The 21805-nt window shown below is 43.9% G+C and overlaps 1 protein-coding gene and 1 non-coding gene across 2 annotated transcripts in view; both read left to right on the top strand.

Annotated features, from left to right (window-relative positions):
* Positions 1–2: 2 nt before the first annotated feature.
* Positions 3–21805, top strand: part of SF3B3 (splicing factor 3b subunit 3) — a 49180-nt gene continuing 27377 nt past the window's right edge. The window contains exons 1-11 of the mRNA XM_060787967.2: positions 3–207; positions 2858–2959; positions 5785–6111; positions 8146–8318; positions 9009–9150; positions 9462–9574; positions 10790–10927; positions 11007–11110; positions 11320–11485; positions 14466–14561; positions 14660–14732. Coding sequence (XP_060643950.1) covers positions 2890–2959; positions 5785–6111; positions 8146–8318; positions 9009–9150; positions 9462–9574; positions 10790–10927; positions 11007–11110; positions 11320–11485; positions 14466–14561; positions 14660–14732 — 1402 coding nt within the window. The 5' untranslated portion in view covers positions 3–207; positions 2858–2889. The remainder of the gene's footprint in view (positions 208–2857; positions 2960–5784; positions 6112–8145; positions 8319–9008; positions 9151–9461; positions 9575–10789; positions 10928–11006; positions 11111–11319; positions 11486–14465; positions 14562–14659; positions 14733–21805) is intronic.
* On the top strand, positions 6451–6533 carry LOC132783368 (small nucleolar RNA SNORD111). Its single transcript, XR_009632143.2, has one exon. It is a non-coding gene; the product is annotated as a small nucleolar RNA SNORD111 (small nucleolar RNA).

Consider the following 21805-nt stretch of genomic DNA (forward strand, 5'->3'; position numbering starts at 1 on the left):
CCGAAGGCAGCCCCGGGCAGAGAGAGAGGAAAGAAGGAAGGACCCCTTTTGGCCTGCGCGCGCGGGAAGAGAGGCCGCCATGGCGCCGCTGAGGTGAAGCAGGCCGCGGCCGGGAAAATCCTTCGCCATCCTCGCCGTGCCGGGGCCCCAGCCACGCCGGGGAGACTCACAACGGGAGCCGGGGTCTCCCTTGGGCCGGGATTGGAGGTAGGCCCGGGCGGAGGAGCCGGAGAGGCCGAGGAGGAGGAGGAGGAGGAGGGCCGGGGCCTAGGCCGGAGCCTCAAGCCTGGCCGCCCAGAGGGATAGGAAGGCCTCCTCTGAGGGAAAGGCCTCAGAGTGAGTGTTAGCATAGAATACAATAGCTTTCACGCCTGGCCGCCGTGAGGGAAAGACCTCAGGGATTCCTCGCATATCAAAGGGAAAGGCCTCAGAGTGAGTGTAGGAAGGTCTTCTTTCTCAGAGCTGGAGAAGGGAGAAAGCCCCTACCACACGGGAGATGTGCACAAATAATAAGGAAAGGAAGGCCCCCTCTGAGGGAAAGGCCTCAGAGTGAGTGTTAGGAAGGGCTTTTCTCTCAGTGCTGGAGAAGGGAGAAAGTGCGTCTGGCCGCCCTGAGGGAAAGGCCTCAGAGTGAGTGTGAGCATAGAATAGAATAGCTTTCACGCCTGGCCGCCGTGAGGGAAAGGCCTCCGCAGAGAGACTTCGCATAGCAAAGGGAAAGGCCTCAGAGTGAGTGTGAGCATGGAATATAATAGCTTTCATGCCTGGCTACCCTGAAGGAAAGGCCTCAGGGATTCTTCGCATATCAAAGGGAAAGGCCTCAGAGTGAGTGTAGGAAGGTCTTCTTTCTCAGAGCTGGAGAAGGGGGAAAGGAGGCACATCAATGTGAAGCCATGAAGTTCAGCATAGCCATAACTCTAGAGTAAAAGTGAGCCTTCAGCCTGCCTGTCCTTGTCTTTGTCACCCTGCACCGTCTGCCAGATGGCAATAATAAGGCATTGTAAGGAGGGCCTTCCTTCTCAGAGCTGGAGAAGGGAGAAAGTAGGTAGGCCACGGTCCCAATGACACTCAAGCAATACTGGGTATACACACAAATACATAGAATATAATAGTGTTGGCCCATGCCTGATGTGCATTGTACAATGAGATTAAATGCTTTCCCCTTGCACACACTGCACAACCCCCAAAACCACATCAATGTGAAGCCATGGAGTTCATCATAGCCACAGCTCCAGGGTGAAAGCGATCCTTCAGCCTGCCTGTCCTTGTCTTTGTCACCCTGTGCTATCTGCCAGAAAGAAATAAGAGAAGAATATAATAGAATAGAACCGCTTTATTGTTATTGTGCATCTGGAATGGGCCTGGTGTTGGTCCACGCCTGATGCGCATTGTGCAACGAGATTAAATGCCTTTCCCTTGCACATCCCCTCAGGCCACATCAATGAAATGCTATGGAGTTCAGCATAGCCACAACTTAAGAGTAAAAGCTATCCTTCAGCCTGTCTGTCCTTTTCTTTGTCACCCTGCACTGTCTGCCAGGTGGCAATAAGAAGGCATTTCTTCCTTCTCAGAGCTGGAGAAGGGAGAAGGTAGGCAGGCCACAGTCTCAATAACACTCAAGCAATACTGGGTATACACACAAATATATAGAATAAATACTTTTATTATCATTGTGCATCAGGAATGGGTCTGATATGCATTGTACAGCGAGATTAAATCCCCCCCCCCTTGCACACACTGCACACTCCAAGGCCTCATTGGTGAAATGCCACAGAGTTTAGCATAGCCACAGCTCTAGTCAGTCAAAGCGATCCTTCAGTCTGTCTGTCCTTTTCTCTGTCACCCTGCGCCATCTGCCAGATAGCAATAATAAGAGGAGAATAGTATAGAACAGCTTTATTGCCATTGTGCTTCAGGCATGGTCCTGGTGTTGACCCAGCACATACCGCAAAACAACACACCTACCCCTCCACATTCTAATTGTTATGGCACATCGATGTGAAGCCATGGAGTTCAGCATAGCCACAGTTCCAAAGTAAAAGCTATCCTTCAGCCTGTCCTTGTCCTTGTCGCACTGCACCATCTGCCAGATAGCAATAATAAGAGAATAGACTAGTATAGAATAGCTTTATTGCCACCATGCATCAGGAATGGGCCTGGTGTTGGTCCATGCCTGATGTGCATTGTGCAACTAGATTAAATGCTTTCCCCCCACACACCGCAAAGACAACACACGCCCACCTCCACCGCACAGCCTCCAATGCCACATCAATGCAGGCTGGCAGCGGTTCCAGTGACACTCAAGCAACACTGTATATATGCACAAATACATAGACTAGAATAGCTTTGTTGTCGTTGTACATTAATAATGGGCCTGGTGTTGGCCCATGCCTGATGTGTATCGTGCAACAGGATTAAATGCCTTTCCCTTGCACATCAACGAAGTGCTGTGGAGTTTAGCATAGCCACAGCTCTAGGGTGAAAGCTATCCTTCAGCCTGCCTGTCCTTGTCTTTGTCACCCTGTGCCGTCTACCAGGTGGCAATAATAAGGCATTGTAAGGAGGACCTTCCTTGTCAGAGCTGGAGAAGGGAGAAAGAAAATTGATTCCTTCTTAGCATATCAAGGAGATCAATATATTCAGAGTGTGGTGTTTTCATGTTGACAAGATGCTTTCTTCCTCAAACCAAATATTGAGGGATTTGCAAAGTGGTGTTTTGATTTTGGAAATGCTTGTATGATGCATTCTTGCCTATGATCTCGATCCCCTTTTCTGAATCGGTGAGCATTCATTTCAATGTGTGGATCGATTCCATTCTATGCGTTTGTCTCTAATGGCTTGACTCTGTTGCTGGCAGGAGGACGGAGGTGAAGACCTCGAACCGGCACCATGTTCCTTTACAACCTGACCTTGCAGCGAGCCACAGGCATCAGCTATGCCATCCATGGCAATTTTTCAGGTGAGTGCCATTCTAACTGGTAGCATGTATGTGCAGCTAATGCAGGAGCCACCTCGTAAGACCCATATGTTGGACTGCGCTCCCTCATCTCTTTTAAAACCCTATACCAGATATATCCTACCTTGTTCATACATTTGGCCCGGCCATAGGTTTTTAAATCTTTGTGTGTTATTGTTTATTGGTTATTCTTTATATGCGATTTATATAAATACAAATACAGAGTAGCTAATATAGAAAATTGAATGACCTGACAATGGAATTGGACATTGCTTGAGAATAATGAGATGCTGATGATGTTGCTTTTATTGCTTTTGTGATGTCTTATACTATTTAATGTTTTTTATCTATATTATGTTTTATGTGTACTGATTTGTTGGAAACTGCCTTGAGTCACCAATTGGCTGAGAAAGGCGGGATACAAATACAGCAAATTAATTAATTAACTAATTAATTGTATTTATTATTTTTGTTTATTGCTTTTTTGTTTTTATTGATGTGTTGTTGGGCTTGGCCTCAGGTAAGCCACTCCGAGTCCCCGTTGGGGGAGGTGGTGGCGAGGTATAAAGTTTATTATTATTGTTATTATTATTATTACTACTACTAGCTGTACCCACCACATGTTGCTGTGGCCAACCTTCCCTCCCTCTTTCTCTCCTCCTTTCTCCCCTTCCTTTGCTTCCTTTCCTTCCTTCCTTCCCTTTCCTTCTTTCCTCCCTTCTCTACCTTTTTACTTCCTTCCCCCATTTTTCTTTTCCTTCTTCTTTCTCTCCTTTCTTCCTTCTCTACCTCTTTCCTTCCTTTACTTTTTGCTTCCACCCTTCTTTCTCTTTTCCTTTTTTCCTTCCTTCCCCTTTCTCTCCTTTCTTCCTTCGCTATCTCTTTCCTTCCTTCCTTTACTTTTTGCTTCCACCCTTCTTTTTCTTTTCCTTCTTTCCTCCACTCCCTTTCTCTCCTTTCTTCCTTCTCTATCTCTTTCCTTCCTTCCTTCGCTTTTTGCTTCCATCTTTCTTTCTCTTTTCCTTCTTTCCCTTTCTCTCCTTTCTCTCCTTTCTTCCTTCTCTACCTCTTTCCTTCTTTCCTTCGAGTTTTGCTTCCATCTTTCTTTCTCTTTTCCTTCTTTCCTTCTCTCCCTTTCTCTCCTTTCTTCTTTCTCTACCTCTTTCCTTCCTTCCTTCGCCTTTTGCTTCCATCCTTCTTTCTCTTTTCCCAAACCCCATCTGTGTTTATATTTGGGCATATGGAGTATATTCGTGCCAAGTTTGGTCCAGATCCATCATTGTTTGAGTCCACAGTGCTCTCGGATGTAGGTGAACTACAACTCCCAAACTGAAGGTTAATGCCCACCAAACTCTTCTAGTGTTTTCTGTTGGTCATGGGAGTCCTGTGTGCCAAGTTTGGTTCAATTCCATCCTTGATGGAGTCCAGAATGCTAGGTGAACTATAAATCCCAGCAATTACAACTCCCAAATGACAAAATCACTCCTTGTGTTGTGAGATGTTTTGTTGCCAAATTTGGTGTGATTTTGTTTATTGGTTCTTTTGTTTTTAGGGTACTCATTACGCACAGAGCATTTTTATATGTATAGATTATTATTATTATTATTATTATTATTATTATTATTATGTGTTGGTGAGTTGCGGACTGTGTTATGTTATCCTTAACTATAACATAACACAGCCTTTATTGGCACACAACAACAAAATCACAGCACAGGCCTATATTTATTTTCATTTATTTTACCACACTTTTATCCTGCCCTTTTCAGTCCAAAGGCGACAACTAAAGGAAGTCATGGACCAAAAAGAAAGAATAATTAAGAGTTACTAACCTCAAGGATAAAATGTGCAACAGTCTCAGAAAAGAATGCATCAGAGTTCTTCAGAAGATAAGGATTTTTATAACACTCTTGCCATTGAGAACACAGTGAAAAAAAAGGAATTCTTATATTCCATCCATATATTATCACATTTAAGGCAAACAAACCATGAACTGTTTCAACAGGAACCATGTCACAAGAACAAACCCTTTTAGACCATTCAATGTTTTTAAATCCCATCCAAAACAGCTGATGGCAAGACAACTTGCAGTAATAATATGCAAAGCTTCTGAAAACAGCTTTTGAAAAATTAGGTGAATTTGGAATTTGGAGTTCTGGCTCACCTGTGTTCTTGAATTTTATCTTATTTGATCAAAAAGGCATTCCCAATTGCGTCAGGGTGTGAGAATCGATCTGTAAGGCCCCATTTGGGCAGGGCATGGTGCTATTTTGAGAAGCTGCAGTCCTCACACATCGCCATTCTTCTTATATGGTTCTGGCCCAGCTTACTTGTCCGAACGCACCCACCCCTACGTCCCACCTTGTAATCTAAGATCATCGGGGGAGGCCCTGCTCTCGCTCCCGTCAACAGCACAGATGCGTCTGGCGGGGATGAGAGACAGGGCCTTCTTGGCTGTGGCCCCCCAGCTATGGAACACACTCCCAAATGAGGTAAGATCCGCTCCCTCCCCCCTGACTTTTCAAAAAATACTAAAATCATGGTTTTGGGACCAGGCCTTTGGGCAGTAGAAGTAAATTATGCAGCATTTCAGAAACACAATGACTGGAACGGTAATTCAATGGATGAGACTGTTTTATTGTTTTAATTATTGTCTTATTGCTCATTGATGTATTTTTTTAATGTAATTTATGTCTAATTGTACTATATAATTGTAATTGTTTGTACTGGCATTGAATTTTTGCCATTACTTATGTGTAAACAGCTTTGAGTCCCCCTCGGGATGAGAAAAGCGGTATACAAATACTAAATAAATAAATAATTCCCAGGAACCAAGCAGCAAGAAATTGTTGTTTCCCGAGGGAAGATCCTGGAGTTGCTTCGCCCCGATCCAAATACTGGAAAGGTCCACACTTTGCTGACGGTCGAAGTCTTTGGGATCATTCGCTCCCTCATGGCCTTCAGGCTGACCGGCGGGACCAAAGACTACATCGTGGTGGGCAGCGATTCGGGCCGCATCGTCATTCTGGAATACCAGCCTTCCAAAAATGTCTTTGAGAAGATCCACCAGGAAACCTTTGGCAAGAGCGGCTGCCGCAGGATCGTGCCCGGGCAGTACCTGGCTGTGGACCCCAAGGGACGAGCCGTCATGATCAGTAAGTCTGGACGCGGCTCTTGAGAGGGGAGGGAAAGGGGGATCTTCCCAAGTTGGTGTTTGCATGCTGCCACCCAGTTAACCAGACCTGAGAGGAACCAATAATGGTGATTCTGCTGGGTTTAAGTGAGTCTCTGACTTCACAAACGGAGGCAGAGCTCTGTTGGTTCATATACTGACAGAAACATATGCAGTCTCCTCAACCAACACTGGAACAACCAGGGGATCTCTTGACTTTGGTCATGATCTGGTCGTAAGATTTTTGGGGAGTTGATGGTGCAGAGAACTGGGTGGCAGGGGGCTGCACGTCACTAGGTTTGAGTGTTTTTTTTCTCCCCTTTGGCCTGAAATGATGATTAGGAATTCATGTCTCTTCTCTGAAATAAGCCATGGAGATGCTTGGATCCATTTCTGATCAGGCCCTTATTAGAAATGATGGTGCTTCTTTATATGTACACTAGCCGTCCACTGCCACGTGTTGCTGTGGCCCAGTCTGGTGTTCTGGAAAATAATGTAATGGTTTCTAATGTCTGTAATGTCTTTCTGCTTATGGGTAAACACTATTTCTTGTTGTTTCTTTGTCAGTGTTGATGTGGAGATTGTCTGGTTTGCCTACTCTGGAACATGCCACATATCATTGTCCTTCTTTAGGTGTCCCTTTTAAATCTATGATACTATTATCTGTGTGTGTGTGAATCATATGTATCTATCTATATTTATGACTGGATGACTCTTTGTCAGGAGGGCTTTGATTACGTTTCCTTGCCCTGGTGAAGGGTGTTGGACTGGATGGGCTTAAGTATTTCCTGTTGGTCATGGAGGTTCTGTGTGGGAAGTTTGACCCAATTCTGTCGTTTGTGGGGTTCAGAATGCTCTTTGATTGTAGGTGAACTATAAATCCCAGTAACTACAACTCCGAAATGTCAAGGTCTATTTCTCCCAAACTCCATCTGTGTTCACATTGGGGCATATTGAGTATTCATACCAAGTTTGGTCCAGATCCATCATTGTTTTGAGTCCACAGTTGTAGGTGAACTACAACTCCCAAACTCAAGGTCAATGCCCACCAAACCCTTCTAGTGTTTTCTGTTGGTCATGGGAGTCCTGTGCGTCACCTTTGGTTCAATTCCATCACTGGTGGAGTTCAGAATGCTCTTTGAGTGTAGGTGAACTATAAATCCCAAGAACTGCAACTCCCAAATGACAAAATCAAAAAGGTTTGAGTGAAGGACATACATTGGGTCGTTAGGTGTCTTGTGTCCAAATTTGGTGTCAATTCGCCCACTGTTTTTTGAGTTCTGTTAATCCCACAAACAAACAGTACATTTTTATTTATATAGATGTTGAAATACCTCTTGGCTAGAATGCGATACTGAGGGGTTGCAGAATGAATAGAACTGCTGTTGTGTTAAAGCCTGCCTCTTGCCTGTGGACTTGTTAGACCCTTGCTTGGCTTCAGGTTGGCCCTTATTCCTGTTGGACACACCTGACGTTTCCTCTTGGCCAGTGGTTCTCAACCTGCCCCCCCCCCCCCAGATGTTTTTGGCCTACAGCTCCCAGAAATCATAACAGCTGGTAAACTGGCTGGGATTTCTGGGAGTTGTAGGCCAAAAACATCTGGGGACCCCAGGTTAAGAACCACTGCTCTTGGCAGTCTTCTCTCTCTCCTATTTCCCTCCTCCTCCTCTGCAAAGGAGATCAGATGGTTTTGTTTCTGTTTGTGATGAACTGCTGGGTTTATTGTGGCCTCTGGCTGAATTACCATTTAATCTTAGTTAGGATATATTAATGCTACAATGTGCAGCCAATTTATAGTTTTAAAAATATGACTTTTTCAAGAAATTACAACCAAACACATCTCTGGCATGGACTCCTAGCTACGGAGTTCCATCTAGAGCAGGTTCTGATTTAATGTCCCTCCTGCAAGAATGAAGACAATGTTAGTTGTCTGAGACATTGATGATGTTCAAGGAGTGACATTGTCCTTTCTTTCCAAGGTGTTCACAGTATGCTCTCTTGTGGTTTGTGTGCGCAGGTGCCATTGAGAAGCAGAAGCTTGTCTACATCCTGAACAGAGATGCCGCCGCCCGCCTGACCATTTCTTCCCCGCTGGAGGCCCACAAGGCCAACACCTTGGTTTACCACGTGGTCGGGGTGGATGTCGGCTTTGAGAACCCCATGTTTGCCTGCCTGGAAATGGATTACGAGGTGCTGAGGAGTTGGGCTCTTGCTTTACATACAATAAATGGGTTATTAAGTTGTGTTTACAAGAAAGAAGGAAACCATGGAGAAAAGAAAATGGGGGGGAAGGTGCCTAGGGTATGAGCATGAGCTCTAATGCATGTTGAACATGTTCTACAAATACATGTTCTTGAAATTGATGTGTCTTTTTTACGTAGTTGATATAAGTTAATTAAACATTTATTATTATGCTATACTAGATCAGTGATGGGCAACCTTTTGAGCTTGGTGTGTCCGAATTTGCCAAAAACCTGATCATAACTTGGGTGGGGTGTCAACTTCGAGAAAAAATAAACATAATTTTGCAATATTTATAGTTTAAATATGAAAAATGTATATTCCATGCTGTGTTGTGGAGTGCACAATGCTCAAACGTGCAGATGTTAAATTTGTAGATCCTTTTACAAATTTAAGGATGGAATTAGATTGGCTCTTATAAGGTGTACTTCTCTGTATGCGGCATGTGGCTGCGTGTCATAAAAAATAGCCATGTATATAAGTGCTGACATGCGTGTCATAGGTTCACCATCACGGTACTAGATGTTTTGTCTTTGTCGTCAGGTACTGTTTGTTTTAATATACTGTATGCTGCTTCTGTCATTAGGCAAAGTGTGATGCTAGTTTCACAGGAGCATCTGCCTTTTTTCCCTATTGCAGGAAGCGGACAACGACCCCACCGGGGAAGCCGCAGCCAGCACCCAGCAGACGCTGACTTTTTATGAGTTAGATCTGGGCCTGAACCACGTCGTCCGGAAGTACAGCGAGCCCTTGGAGGAGCATGGCAACTTCCTCATCACAGGTACCGCTCTGCGCCCTTCTGTTACGGAGATCGGGCCCTGCCCCACTTTGAGTCCCCCTCGGGGTGAGAAAAGCGGTATGTAAATGCTGTAAATAAATAAATAAATTAAGAAAGCGGCCATTCAGATCAGACCCTACTTGAAAATCGTATATCTGTGTCCATTTCTGGGGAGTGGGGAATGCTCTGTAGAAAGCACCACAAGTATTTCTACACCAGGTTCTGTTTTGAAAGCTTTACCTTGATGCAAAGACTGTGCTTTGGAGCGGTCAGTGGGTGTTTCCTTCATCCGCTTGTGCCTTTTTGTTCTTCAGTCCCTGGCGGTTCTGACGGTCCCAGCGGAGTCCTCATTTGCTCCGAAAACTACATCACCTACAAAAACTTTGGTGACCAGCCAGACATCCGGTGCCCCATTCCCAGAAGAAGGGTGAGGATCTTGTTTTGTTGTAAGCACAATATACTGTATATACTAGAATATAAGCCTAGTTTTTCTGTCCTGTTTTTAGGCTTAAAAAGTCTCCCCCGGCTTATACTCGAGTCAGTGTTATTTATTATTTTACTTTGTTATTTTTTTTTATTATTATTATTATTATTATTATTACATTTATTATGTTATTATGGTTGTTATTATTATATTTATTATTTTACTCTATTATTGTTATTGCTACATTTATTATTTTACTCTATTATTATTATTACATTTATTATGTTATTATTGTTGTTGTTATTACATTTATTATTTTACTCTATCATTGTTATTGTTACATTTATTATTTTACTCTATTATTATTATTACATTTATTATTTTATTATGGTTATTATTACATTTATTATTTTATTGCTGTTATTGTTACATTTATTATTTTACTCTATTATTATTATTTTACTCTATTTATTATTATTGGAGGACATGTAAGCATATTTACATTGATTTCGTTCATTGGTTCTTTTGTTTTTAAGACACTCATTATGCACAGAGCATTTATATATATATAGGTTGTATATACATATAATATTTATAATATTATAATGTAATACAATATAATACTAGTAATAATAATTCTATATTATAATTACAATTATATATTTACATTACACGTACTATTACTAATATTACAATATAATGGTATAGTGCAATATAGTAATACATAATACTGTATTGTACTATGCTAATAATATATTTTATGAAAATATATATTGTAAGCCACTCTGAGTCCCCTTCGGGGTGAGAAGGGCGGCATATAAATGCCATAAATAAATAAATAGGAAGAGATGTGTTCGGGCCAGAACCGTTTATTTTTCTTTATAGTAAAATAACATGGTTGCACTATTTACAAGAACAAGGTTTCCATGACACAAATAAAGTTCAGCCTTCACACTGGAGCTTCACACGCGAGGCCTTCTCATACCGAGGCTTCTCTCACAGACTAAGGCCTGCTTCACACTGAGGCCTTCTCACAGACTGAGGCCTTTCTCCCACTGAGGCACGCTAACACAGAGGCCTACTAAGCTACAATATAAACACATTTGCTCACATTGAACTGCAGCTTTAGCTGAATCATTGCTTCCATTTAACCCTTTCAGTGCTTGACTCATATTGTTGTAATTAATTTTTAATATTTCCGACGCTCCCCTCTGGCAGAACGACTTGGACGACCCTGAGAGAGGCATGATCTTCGTTTGCTCTGCGACGCACAAGACCAAGTCCATGTTCTTTTTCCTGGCTCAGACGGAGCAGGGGGACATCTTCAAGATCACCTTGGAGACCGACGAGGACATGGTAAGGAGGGGCCAAGGCCGGCTTGTGGTGCTGCGAAGGAGCCTTGGCCTATCGCTCACGTCCTTGGGGGTCCTTTCAGGTCACGGAAATCCGCCTCAAGTACTTTGACACCGTTCCCGTAGCCGCTGCCATGTGTGTGCTGAAAACAGGGTTCCTCTTTGTGGCCTCGGAGTTTGGGAACCAGTAAGTAGACTCGAGCAGCATGGTGTCCTTTCCCTTGCATTTTCTGGTGTGGGACTTGGGGCTTTGGAAGGAGAAGGACATGCTTTTTTCAATCCCAGGAGCAACCAGGTGACAAAAGGGCAAGAGAAGGGTTTCCAGGTAGGCTCCCAGCCCTCTCCTTGCTCTTCCTCAGAGTGTTTTGCTCCAGCAAACAATCTTTCCACCTGCAGCTACCTCTACCAGATTGCTCACCTGGGAGACGACGACGAGGAGCCCGAGTTCTCCTCGGCCATGCCCTTGGAGGAAGGCGACACCTTCTTCTTCCAGCCACGGCCGCTCAAGAACCTGGTGCTGGTGGATGAGCTGGACAGCCTCTCTCCCATCCTGTGCTGCCAGGTAATGTGGCCTTCCTCTTCCCTTCCTTCGGGACTGCCTCGGGTGCGCCTCTGGCCTCACTCGCCGTCTTCTGGATTTATTCCAAGGATGGTGTTGTGGAACGCTGTGGTGAATCCTACCTGGTAGGCCAGAAAGGGAGCCTGGATAACAGTAAGGCAGGCCTCCATTGTAGGAGGGATGCCAGGGAGGCAGCCATCTTGAGTGAGGATGGTTGGATGAGGGGAGGAGTTTAGAGGAGCCAAGTCTGAGGAGGGGAAGAAGAGAGCTTCAGTGAGAGTTGGGAGCTGGTGTGTGAAGGTGTAGAGTTTGAAACTGGGTTTGAGGGAGAGAGCTAGGAGAGAGAGTGTCTGTGTTAGACAGTGCTGTGAGCTGACAGGAAAAGGTCAGACAGCAGTCTGATCTCATGTGAGGGTTAGCACAAGAGGTTGGCTCTCCAGGCTGGGTTAGTTAACAGGAAGAACTCTAGGGTAGAGAGTTAGTTAATAACCCAGGGGCTACCTAGATAGTCTAGTCAGACTCCTCACTATTCTCCGAAAGCGAGCGAGGGTTTTGTTACCAACAGTTAGTTCTGTTTGGTTAGTTCTGTCTGGAACAAAGTGAAGAGAATTGTTCAAGCAACCAATCAAGCTGAAGTCCTTTTGTAACCAGTCACGCTTTTTGTACCTCTCAGGAGTGGTTAGTTGTCTATTTTAAAAATAAAACTGATTCTATTTGACTTTCAACAAAGTCTCTACTGTACATCATTCCATCGTCAAGCCTTTGTGATAGTTCCCGCATTTTTAAAGTGAACATAGGAACGGCTCAGATGACGATTTGTTTTATTGAATGTATTTTTGTTAATTCTGGGTTTATTTATTTATTTTACAGCATTTTTACCCCTCCCTTCTCAACCCCTGGGGGGGGGGGGCGGGGAGGACTCAGAGCGGCTAACAAAGGCAGCAATTCGATGCCACAAATCAATAACACAGTATAAAACCATAAATACATACAGAGTTTATTTATTTATTTCGAACATTTTTACCCCGCCCTTCTCAACCCCTGAGGGGGGGGGGGGACTCAGGGCGGCTTCCAATTGGCAATAATTCAATGCCGCATCATAAAATACAGAATAACATATATAACAATTATACATGAACATTAATAAATAAAGATTAAAACCGTATACTTACCCTCTGATTAGCTATTGCCCGTCTGGTGGCTGTTTAGCTAGCCATCTACTAATGATCACTCCGCTTAACTTATCCAAATCCTCTTCCAAGCCATAGTCAACCTGATCGATTGTCCTTCAACCTGATTGCCCGAAGGCCTGGCCCCACAGCCACGTTTTGACCTTTTTTCTAAAGGTGAGGAGGGATGACGATAGCAGTTCAAACAATAGCAGTTAATTATAACCAAATTATCATAAATCATTAAAACAATACTCAGTCCACAAACCCACTGATAGAACCATAAAACCGTCTCCTCATACACATGGTCTGGCCAGTCCATTTCCAGTCAAAGTGCTGCTTTACGTTTATTGTCCGAAAGCCTGGTCCCAAAACCAAGATTTTAATTTATTCTTGAACGCCAGGAGGGATGGGGTCGATCGTATTTCATTTGGAAGCGCATTCCACAGGCCGGGGGGGGGGGGGGGGGGCTACAGCCGAGAAGGCCCTGTCTCTCGTCTGACAAAGGCGGGATAGAAATATCAGAGAGATAGATAGATAGATAGATAGATAGATAGTAGGGCTGGGCGGTTTCGTTTCGTTAATTCGTAATTCGTTAATTTTTCAATTACAAAACGATAACAAACCACTCTGGAACAATTTTTAAAAAAAACGAATTTTTAAATCGTTTCGTAAATGTTTTGTATTTTGTTATTGTATTCGTTTTGTTATCGTTTTGAGGTCATTTCGTTATTATTTCCGCATGTCTGGGGCAAGTTTTATAGTTGTTTTTGGTTTTCTAAGGGTTTTTATAGTTGTTTTTGGTTTAATTAAGCTTCAGAAGTTCCCCCTGTCCCATTTGGAGATGGTTTTTTAGCATATTGCGCGGTCGCGTCCGCCATTAACGAATCGATTTGTTATTGTTTTGTAATTTTTTTCACATTTACGAAATTTCGTAAATATCGAACTTTTTTAAAGGAAAATTTTGTAATTATTTTAAATAACGAAACGCAAAAACCCCCAAAAAACGAATCGATTTTAGAAACAAATTTTTCCGTTGTTACCCAGGCCTAATAGATAGATAGATAGATAGATAGATAGATAGTATTGTCAAATACTATTTATAGTATTTATTAGGCTGCACTAAACAAATAGTGCAGCCTAATAAATAGTACAGATATAAATATTTTAATTTTTAATGTATCATGGGCTGTGTTATCATTTTTCCTCCAGTGCTTAACTCTGTGCAACCTTTATTTAATTGGTATCCTGCCTTTCTCCTGGGGAGGGACCAGAGCAGCTTACCAAAAATATAAAAGGGAGCTCAGTTAAAATTGTACTTAGAAAGTATCTTACACCCCCTCAACGTTTTCAGCTAATGGAGTTTGTGCCCTCCAAATAGGATGTTCTGCCCCACAACTCTGTGTGTTTGATGAGTCTGCATCTGTCTGAGGATGCTTGCCACAGATGCAGGCAAAACGTCAGGAGAGAATGCCTCTAGACCATGGCCATATAGCCCGGAAAAACCTACAACAACCCAGTGATTCCAGCCATGAAAGCCTTCGACAATACATTAAAAATAAAACCCCACAATTGAACCAGGACTTGTTTTTCAAAAGCATTCAGAGCACCTTTCCACCTTATAATTTAAACACCAAAGGCCTGTCTCAATGAAAAGGTCTTTGCTTGTCAAACCACACGAAGGACGACACTGAGCTCCCAGGAAGCCCACCCGCCAACGACCAGAGTGTTGAACAGGATCCTGCAAATAATATGCTGAGAAGTCGGGGGCTCGAATCATGTACAACCTTCACTTCCTTCCTGTTTTTGCCCAGATTGCTGACCTGGCCAATGAAGATACGCCTCAGTTGTACGTCGCCTGCGGGAGGGGCCCCCGGTCGTCCCTCAGGGTCCTCAGGCACGGGCTGGAGGTAAAGGGGGGAGGGCAGAGCTGGGCCCCTTCCCACCTTTCGTTTGGGGGAAGAGATGGGAACGTTGAGGTAGAAACGAACCTCCTTTTGTCTGGCAGGTCTCCGAAATGGCCGTCTCGGAGTTGCCCGGTAACCCCAACGCTGTGTGGACGGTGAGGAGGCACGTGGAAGGTAAGGGTATATCTTACACCCCCTCAACGTTTTCGGCTAATGGAGTTCGTACCCTCCAAATAGGATGTTTTGCCCCACAACTCTGTGTGTTTGATGAGTTCCATTTAAACTTCCTGCTCCTATTTTATCTCATCATAGTCCCTTAATTGTTTTTTTTAAAATTTGGAATACGTGGCCCGCCCATTGTCATTTCTATCGTGATTGTGTTTATTGGAATTTTTATTTTATTATTACTATTATTATTTTTGGTTGCCCTGACCTGACACGACAAATAAAAAATAAATATTATTATTTTATTATTATTTTAATGTCATTTTGATAATGTTGTTGTCTGGTGTATATGTTTTGATTTTATTGCTGTATTATGTCGTCCGGGCTTGGCCCCATGTAAGCCGCTCCGAGTCCCCATCGGGGAGATGGTGGCGGGGTAGAAATAAAGTGTTATTTTATTATTTTATTTTTATTTTTTAAGGGTGGCTTCCCTGGCGCCTCTGGAAGCTGGGGAGGCTATACATTGTGTTTCAATTCCTTTACCATTTTATTTTGCGTTGTTTTATTGTACATTTTGCTATTCTGTGCATGTTACTTTGATGTTATTATTTGTTTGTTTGTATTTTATTTTGCTTGATTATAATTTCTGGGCTTGGCCTCATGTTAGCTGCCCCGAGTCCTCTTGGGGAGATGTTGGCGGGGTATAAATTATTATTATTATTGGGTTGTTGTAGGTTTTTTCGGGCTATATGGCCATGGTCTAGAGGCATTCTCTCCTGACGTTTCGCCTGCATCTATGGCAAGCATCCTCATTACCTCTGAGGATGCTTGCCATAGATGCAGGCAAAACGTCAGGAGAGAATGCCTCTAGACCAATGATGGGCAACCTTTTGAGCTTGGTGTGTCAATACTTGCCAAAAAACGAGCATAACTCGGGTGGGGTGTCACTTCGAGAAAAAACCCATAATTTCATGATATTTATAGTTTAATAACAAAAATATATTATTGTAATATATAACTGTATTTAATAAACCAAAAACTAATTATTTAACTTACCTGCTTTTTCTATAATGCCATATATCTCGGCATTATAGAAAAATGCTGGTGTAGGAGCTGAAGATGAAATGTCCTTCTTGAGATGCGGCCCCATGTTCTCTGTATGCGGCCGCATGCAACCATGTGTCATCGAAAATGGCTACGCGTGTCAGTGCTGACACACGTGTCATAGGTTCGCCATCAGGGCTCTAGACCATGGCCATATAGCCCGAAAAAACCTACAACCCAGTGATTCTGGCCATGAAAGCCATCGACTATTGTTATTATTGTTATTATTACTACATTGGGTTCATGTGCTCTTCTCAACTTAGTGTCAGAAACAAACCCTTCTCCAAAAACACTGTAATGCGGTTTCACATTGCCTTCATACAAAGTTTCTAGAAAGAATCTAGTTCCTTTGGAGGGGTATAAATAAAGTGTATTATTATTATTATTATTATTATTATTATTTCATAGGGTTCATGTGCTTTTCTCAACTTAGTGTCAGAAGGAAACGCTTCTCCAAAAACACTGTAATGTGGTTTCACATTGCCTTCGTACAAAGTTTCTAGAAAGAATCTACTTCCTTTGGATCCTATTTGGTTTAGGACTGTGGCTTATATTTCATTGTGAGCTTGTGTAGGCAAGCCCTCTTGTGTTGATGTATTTCTTGGGTGCTTTTTTGTGGGTAGGCTCTCTTAAAGCGACAGGCACATGAGCATGTCACCCTGGGACAAGCAATGTGTCTAGACTTTGAAATTGTAGGGTCACAGCATGGATCTTGGGAAGGGAGTGAGTGTATGAGAAGGGAAGGGAAGTGGAAACCACACGTCGATCAATCTCTCAGGACTTTGTATTGCTATGAGAGTTACAGAAATCTAACTGGGGAGGGGTGGGGTGGGGTATGGCATGCCTGGAGACTTTTACGAGCCTGTTTCTCACCTTCACCTCATCCTAGTCCTGCCCCAGGGTGGCTGGTGTTCTTGGGGGGGGGGGGGGTCTGAGGTGCCACGCCATTGCGCTCCCCTCACTTCTTTAAAACCCTCCTATTAGACATATCCTACCTTGTTCGTGCCCAGCGTTTATTTTTTAATTTTTAAGTATTACACCCGGCCCAGCCGTAGGTTTTTAAATCCTTGCATGTTAATGTTTATATGTGATTTATTTAACTGTATTGTTGTTATTTTTTGTTTATTGCTTTCTTGTTTATTGATGGGTTGTTGGGCTTGGCCTCATGTAAGCCGCTCTGAGTCCCTTGGGGAGATGGAGGCGGGGTATAAATAAAGTATTATTATTATTATTATTATTATTATTATTGAGAGCGGCAGTCATGTCTCTGCATAAATTATTATTATTATTATTATTATTATTATTATTATTATTGAGAGCGACAGCCATGTCTCTGCTCTTAGCCCTCTTGCTGGGCTTGGAATGCCTTGGATATTTGGCTGCCTTTGCCTTGAGACTCCCAGAAATCTGAGTTTCTTTTACTGTATTTGGCCAAGGTTTTTGGCCAGTTCCCTTTCCCGTCTCTCGATAGCCTTCTGTGTTCTATTTATCGCTCTCCTGGCTGTGCTTTTCCAGCATCCATTGCAATAATAAAGCAGCCGATAGCTCCAGCTACAGAACCAGATACCCACAGATAGGTGTAGTGGGCTTTTGCAGTAACAAGATCACGCAGGCACAGTTCTTTCAAGGTTGGCCTATGCCTGGTCTAGATCCTTTGTACTAGTGATCTATCTTTCAGGGTGTGTTTTAGAGGCGGTCTTTTCATCCCGCTTTGTTCTCCTTTGCTGAAAACCCTGGTAGTACACTTTTGGTGGCAGCCAAAGAAAGAGTAAAGCCATAAATGTTTCCTGCTTTCCCTCAATTGTTTCATTTTTTAAAAAAAGGTAATTAAAATTTCAAAACTGCATCATCATACAGTATAATATTAATAATAATAATATGATATAATTATATATTTTATATTACATGTAATATTATTAATAATATTACAATATAATTGTATAGTACAATATAGTGATGTAAAGTGCTGGTATTGTACTGTACTCATGATATAATGTATTGTATGTATGTGTGTGTATATATACATACATACATACATACATACCTTGTAGGCCACTCTGAGTCCCTTTGGGTGAGAAGGGTGGCATATAAATGTCACAAATAAATAAATAAATTTCAGAAATGCAGGAATGCTTTTCTCTTCTTCGGTTGCAGCAATATGTATACAGTATATACAAGGTATACAAACTTTACAGTTTCGCTCTCTTGATTTGAGCAGCAACTCTCTCCAGCAACCACTATCCATCCCTCATATTGGAGATCTCCACTTTCATGGCTCCCCCATTGCATCATCTTTCACACCCGATTTACAGTGATGCAGCACTTTTCACATATGGTCAGGCCTGAGGCATTACCCCTGTTATCTCTTCAGAAATGCCAGGGAATGTACAGATCCTGAGACCCATTTCATGATGTCCTTGCCAAGGATCTTAATGCTGAGGATCATCTTTTGCCATTGTCCTTGGAGGAGGCCCACCAGGAGGCATTAAGGGCTCTTCCTGGAACTGTGATGAGGACCACCTTTTTTTCTCTCCAGAGAATGTTGATGGGCCAGATAGTCTGGCATGTGGATGGGGACAAACGTGAGGCATATTACCCATATCTGAGTTTTTTCATGGCTGCCCTTTCTAACTCACAAGCCCAGCTGAAGAGAAGGGAGGGATCCTGCTTGGTAGGGGTGGCAGGGAGACCTTCATTCCATTCTGTGCTACAAAAACCTACCTTTTGAGGACTACAGTGTGTTCAGACATTCTGGCCAGAGTTCAGGGACAAAAGGTGGGTCGGCTCCTCAGCTCATTCTCCCCTTGACCATTGGGGTTTGTAGTTTAGACCTCCAACAAAATCCTGATCCTTGGAAGCTCAGATTTCAGCAGTAGCCAGTGGAGTGGGACAAAGGCATTTTTTGGAATCAAAGCATTGAATAGAGAAAAAAAAATCGGAGAAAAAAATCGAGTTATATTCAATTTGTCGAAAAACAATTTCATGGCAAGGAGAGAAGTGTATATGAGAAGATAGTGTAATGGGGTGGGAGGGAGAGTGTCATTTACAGTCCTGTTAGGAATCCTTAGTGAGCAGGCTCGGCTGTGGGGAAATGTTTGGGTGGGCAGAACTGGAGTCTCTCGCAGTACGTTTGCACAGCTCTGCCAGGAGAAGAAGTCAGGCCTGCCTTTCGTGATGCACGGCTGTGAAGTGGCAGTGTCCCATTGGGAGGGTTGGAGACCACCTTGCGGGTGTTTGGAGACATCCTCTGGCCCCAAATCCTGTAGCCGGTCTTTGGGCTGAGACCTATTTCAGGGAGTGTGTGATGTCCCTTTGGTGGTGGGACATCTTCTCTGGCTGCCAGTCTGCTTCCATGCAAAAAGAGCCACAGTCAAGCTCTCTGTGGTTTGGGGCCCGGTTGCTTTGAAGACCCTTTTCTTCCCCATGAAGACCCATGAGAGTGGCCCTTCCTCTGCCTGGAAGAGGACAAGGCAAGAGGCCTTCTTAGTGGCTGCTTCCAGACTCTGGGCCTCTCTGGTTGGGAAGACCAGGCCAGATCCAGGCCTTGGAGTATTTCTGCCAGTTTGTCGCGCAGTCAGGCTTTTACGTTGTCATGTTTGCTGAGTTTGATTCTAATATAGTTGCTGTTTACCTCTTGGAGGATGTGCAAGAGAATGTGTTACTGCTTAGCCCTGAAGTAAATACCATTAATGTGTTCCCAGGTGATGGATTGATGCTTTCTAGGAAGTGGAGGCTCCTTCTGTCCACTGGGTGGAGCTGTGGCTGCTCCACGAATCTAGAAGGAGTGTTTTTTTCTCATTAGACATTCTGAATTCAAATGTCCTGGGGTGGAAGGATCGCTCCATGTGTGCTTAGGTCAGAGGCCCTCAAACTAAGGCCCGAGGGCCGGATACGGCCCTCCAAGGTCATTTACCCAGCCCTCGCTCAGGATCAATCTACTAAGTCTGAAACGACTTGAAAGCAGACAGCAATAACAACCCTATCTCATCAGCCAAAAGCAGGCCCACACTTCCCATTGAAATACTAATAAGTTTATATTTGTTAAAATTGCTCTCCATTTTAATTATTGTATTTTTTAAAGTGGGTTTTTTTTTGCACTACAAATAAGATATATACAGTGTGCATAGAAATTCATTCACGTTTTTTTTCATATTATAATCTGGCCCTCTGTTTAAAAAGTTTGAGGACCCCTGGCTTAGGTCTTAGGGTGCAAGAGAACAGGAGTTTTCTCTGACCCTTGCTCCGTGGAGGGGTTCCTCTGTGGGCAAATAAACCTATTCCATGTGGAGTTTGGTCTCTTAATATGTGTCCTGAGCAGATCTCAGGTCTCTTGCTTCTGAATGATGGGCTACAATTTGCATGAGGTGATCTGTACTCTTATCAGTTTGGTACAAACTTCAGCATTCCCTGCAGGTGTTTTGGACTTGCAACTCCCACAATTCCTAACAGCCTACCGGCTGGGTTGTTAAGAGTTTTTTGGGCTATCTGGCCATGTTCCAGAAACGTTCTTTCCCTGGTCCTTTGGGTGAGCAAAGCTGGGAATTGCATTCAGGAAGAACACAGTTGTCACATTACATCAGGCATAGGCCAACTTCGGCATTCCCTCCAGGTGTTTCAGACATCAACTCCCACAATTCCTAACAGACCTCACAACCTCTAAGGATGCCTGCCATAGATGGAGGTGAAATGTCAGGAGAGAACGTTTCTGGAACAGCCCAGAAAACTCATAACAACCCAGCCAGTAGGCTGTTAGGAATTGTGTGAGTTGAAGTCCAAAACACCTGGAGGGAATGCCGAAGTTGGCTCATGCCTGATGTAATGTGACAACTGTGCTCTTCCTGAACACAATTCCCAGCTTTGCTCACCCAAAGGACCAGGGAAAGAAGAGTGGGAGAGGGGGGCGACCCCTCCATTGCATTTGGAGGAGGGGGGGATGTCTTTCTCTTGTTTTCTTTGCAGGCGTTGGCATCCCTGGCTCTGATGTGCTGGTTGCAGCACCTCCAAACTGGGAGGCCCAATTGGGTTCTTCAGCTGCTGTCATATGTCCCCTCCATATATTTGACTCATCCTTGGAGTGTTTGTGTTGTTTGTGTGTGCCAGATCAGCCTTTCCAAAGCAGATATTAACCCCGGCTGGTGTGCGGTGTGTGACCCTGCCCATACCAAGCCTTCTTCTTTCTTCCGCAGGTGGCTGGCGGTGGAGGTGCTGACCCCTCCCGCAGGTGTGTACCGAGAGCGGGAGCTGCGCTGAGTCAATGAAAAGGGGGGGGGGGGCTGGGGAGGGACGACAGCAGGGTCCTTTTGGTCACACGTTTTGCAAAGGAGCCCCTCAGGATGTCTGCAAGAGCTCAATGCCCATGCTTCACTTCACTTCACTTAGGCGATCCCTCATAGTCTGAGGATGATGGTCCTCCAAGTTCGGTATCCTGGCAGTGTATCCTATTCTTGATCCGCATTGTCTCCTGAAGTGAGGGAATTGGTTTCCAGGTGGAAGGCAGTCTCGGTCGGGGTTGGTTTGACGCGCCTTCCTAGCTTGGCACATTTCTCTCTTTCGTTCCAGGAGTTGCATGTGATGCCTGTAGACAGTCCACGTTTTGCAGGCTTATAGCAGGGTTGGGAGGACAGTGGCTTTATCAACAAGCCCCTTGGTCTCCCTATGGATGTCTCTGTCCTCAAACACTCTCTGCTTCATTTGGAAAAATGCTGCACTTGCAGAGCTCAGGCGGTGTTGAATTTCAGTGTCAGTGTTGACATCTGTAGACAGTCCACGTTTCGCAGGCTTATAGCAGGGTTGGGAGGACAGTGGCTTTATAAACAAGCCCCTTGGTCTCCCTACGGATGTCCCGGTCCTCAAACCCTCTCTGCTTCATTTGGAAAAATGCTGCACTCACAGAGCTTAGGTGGTGTTGAATTTCAGTGTCAGTGTTGACGTCTGTAGACAGTCCACGTCTCGCAGGCGTATAGCAGGGTTGGGAGGAC

Source organism: Anolis sagrei, chromosome 8 (assembly GCF_037176765.1).
Source record: "Anolis sagrei isolate rAnoSag1 chromosome 8, rAnoSag1.mat, whole genome shotgun sequence".
Lineage (NCBI taxonomy): Eukaryota > Metazoa > Chordata > Lepidosauria > Squamata > Dactyloidae > Anolis > Anolis sagrei.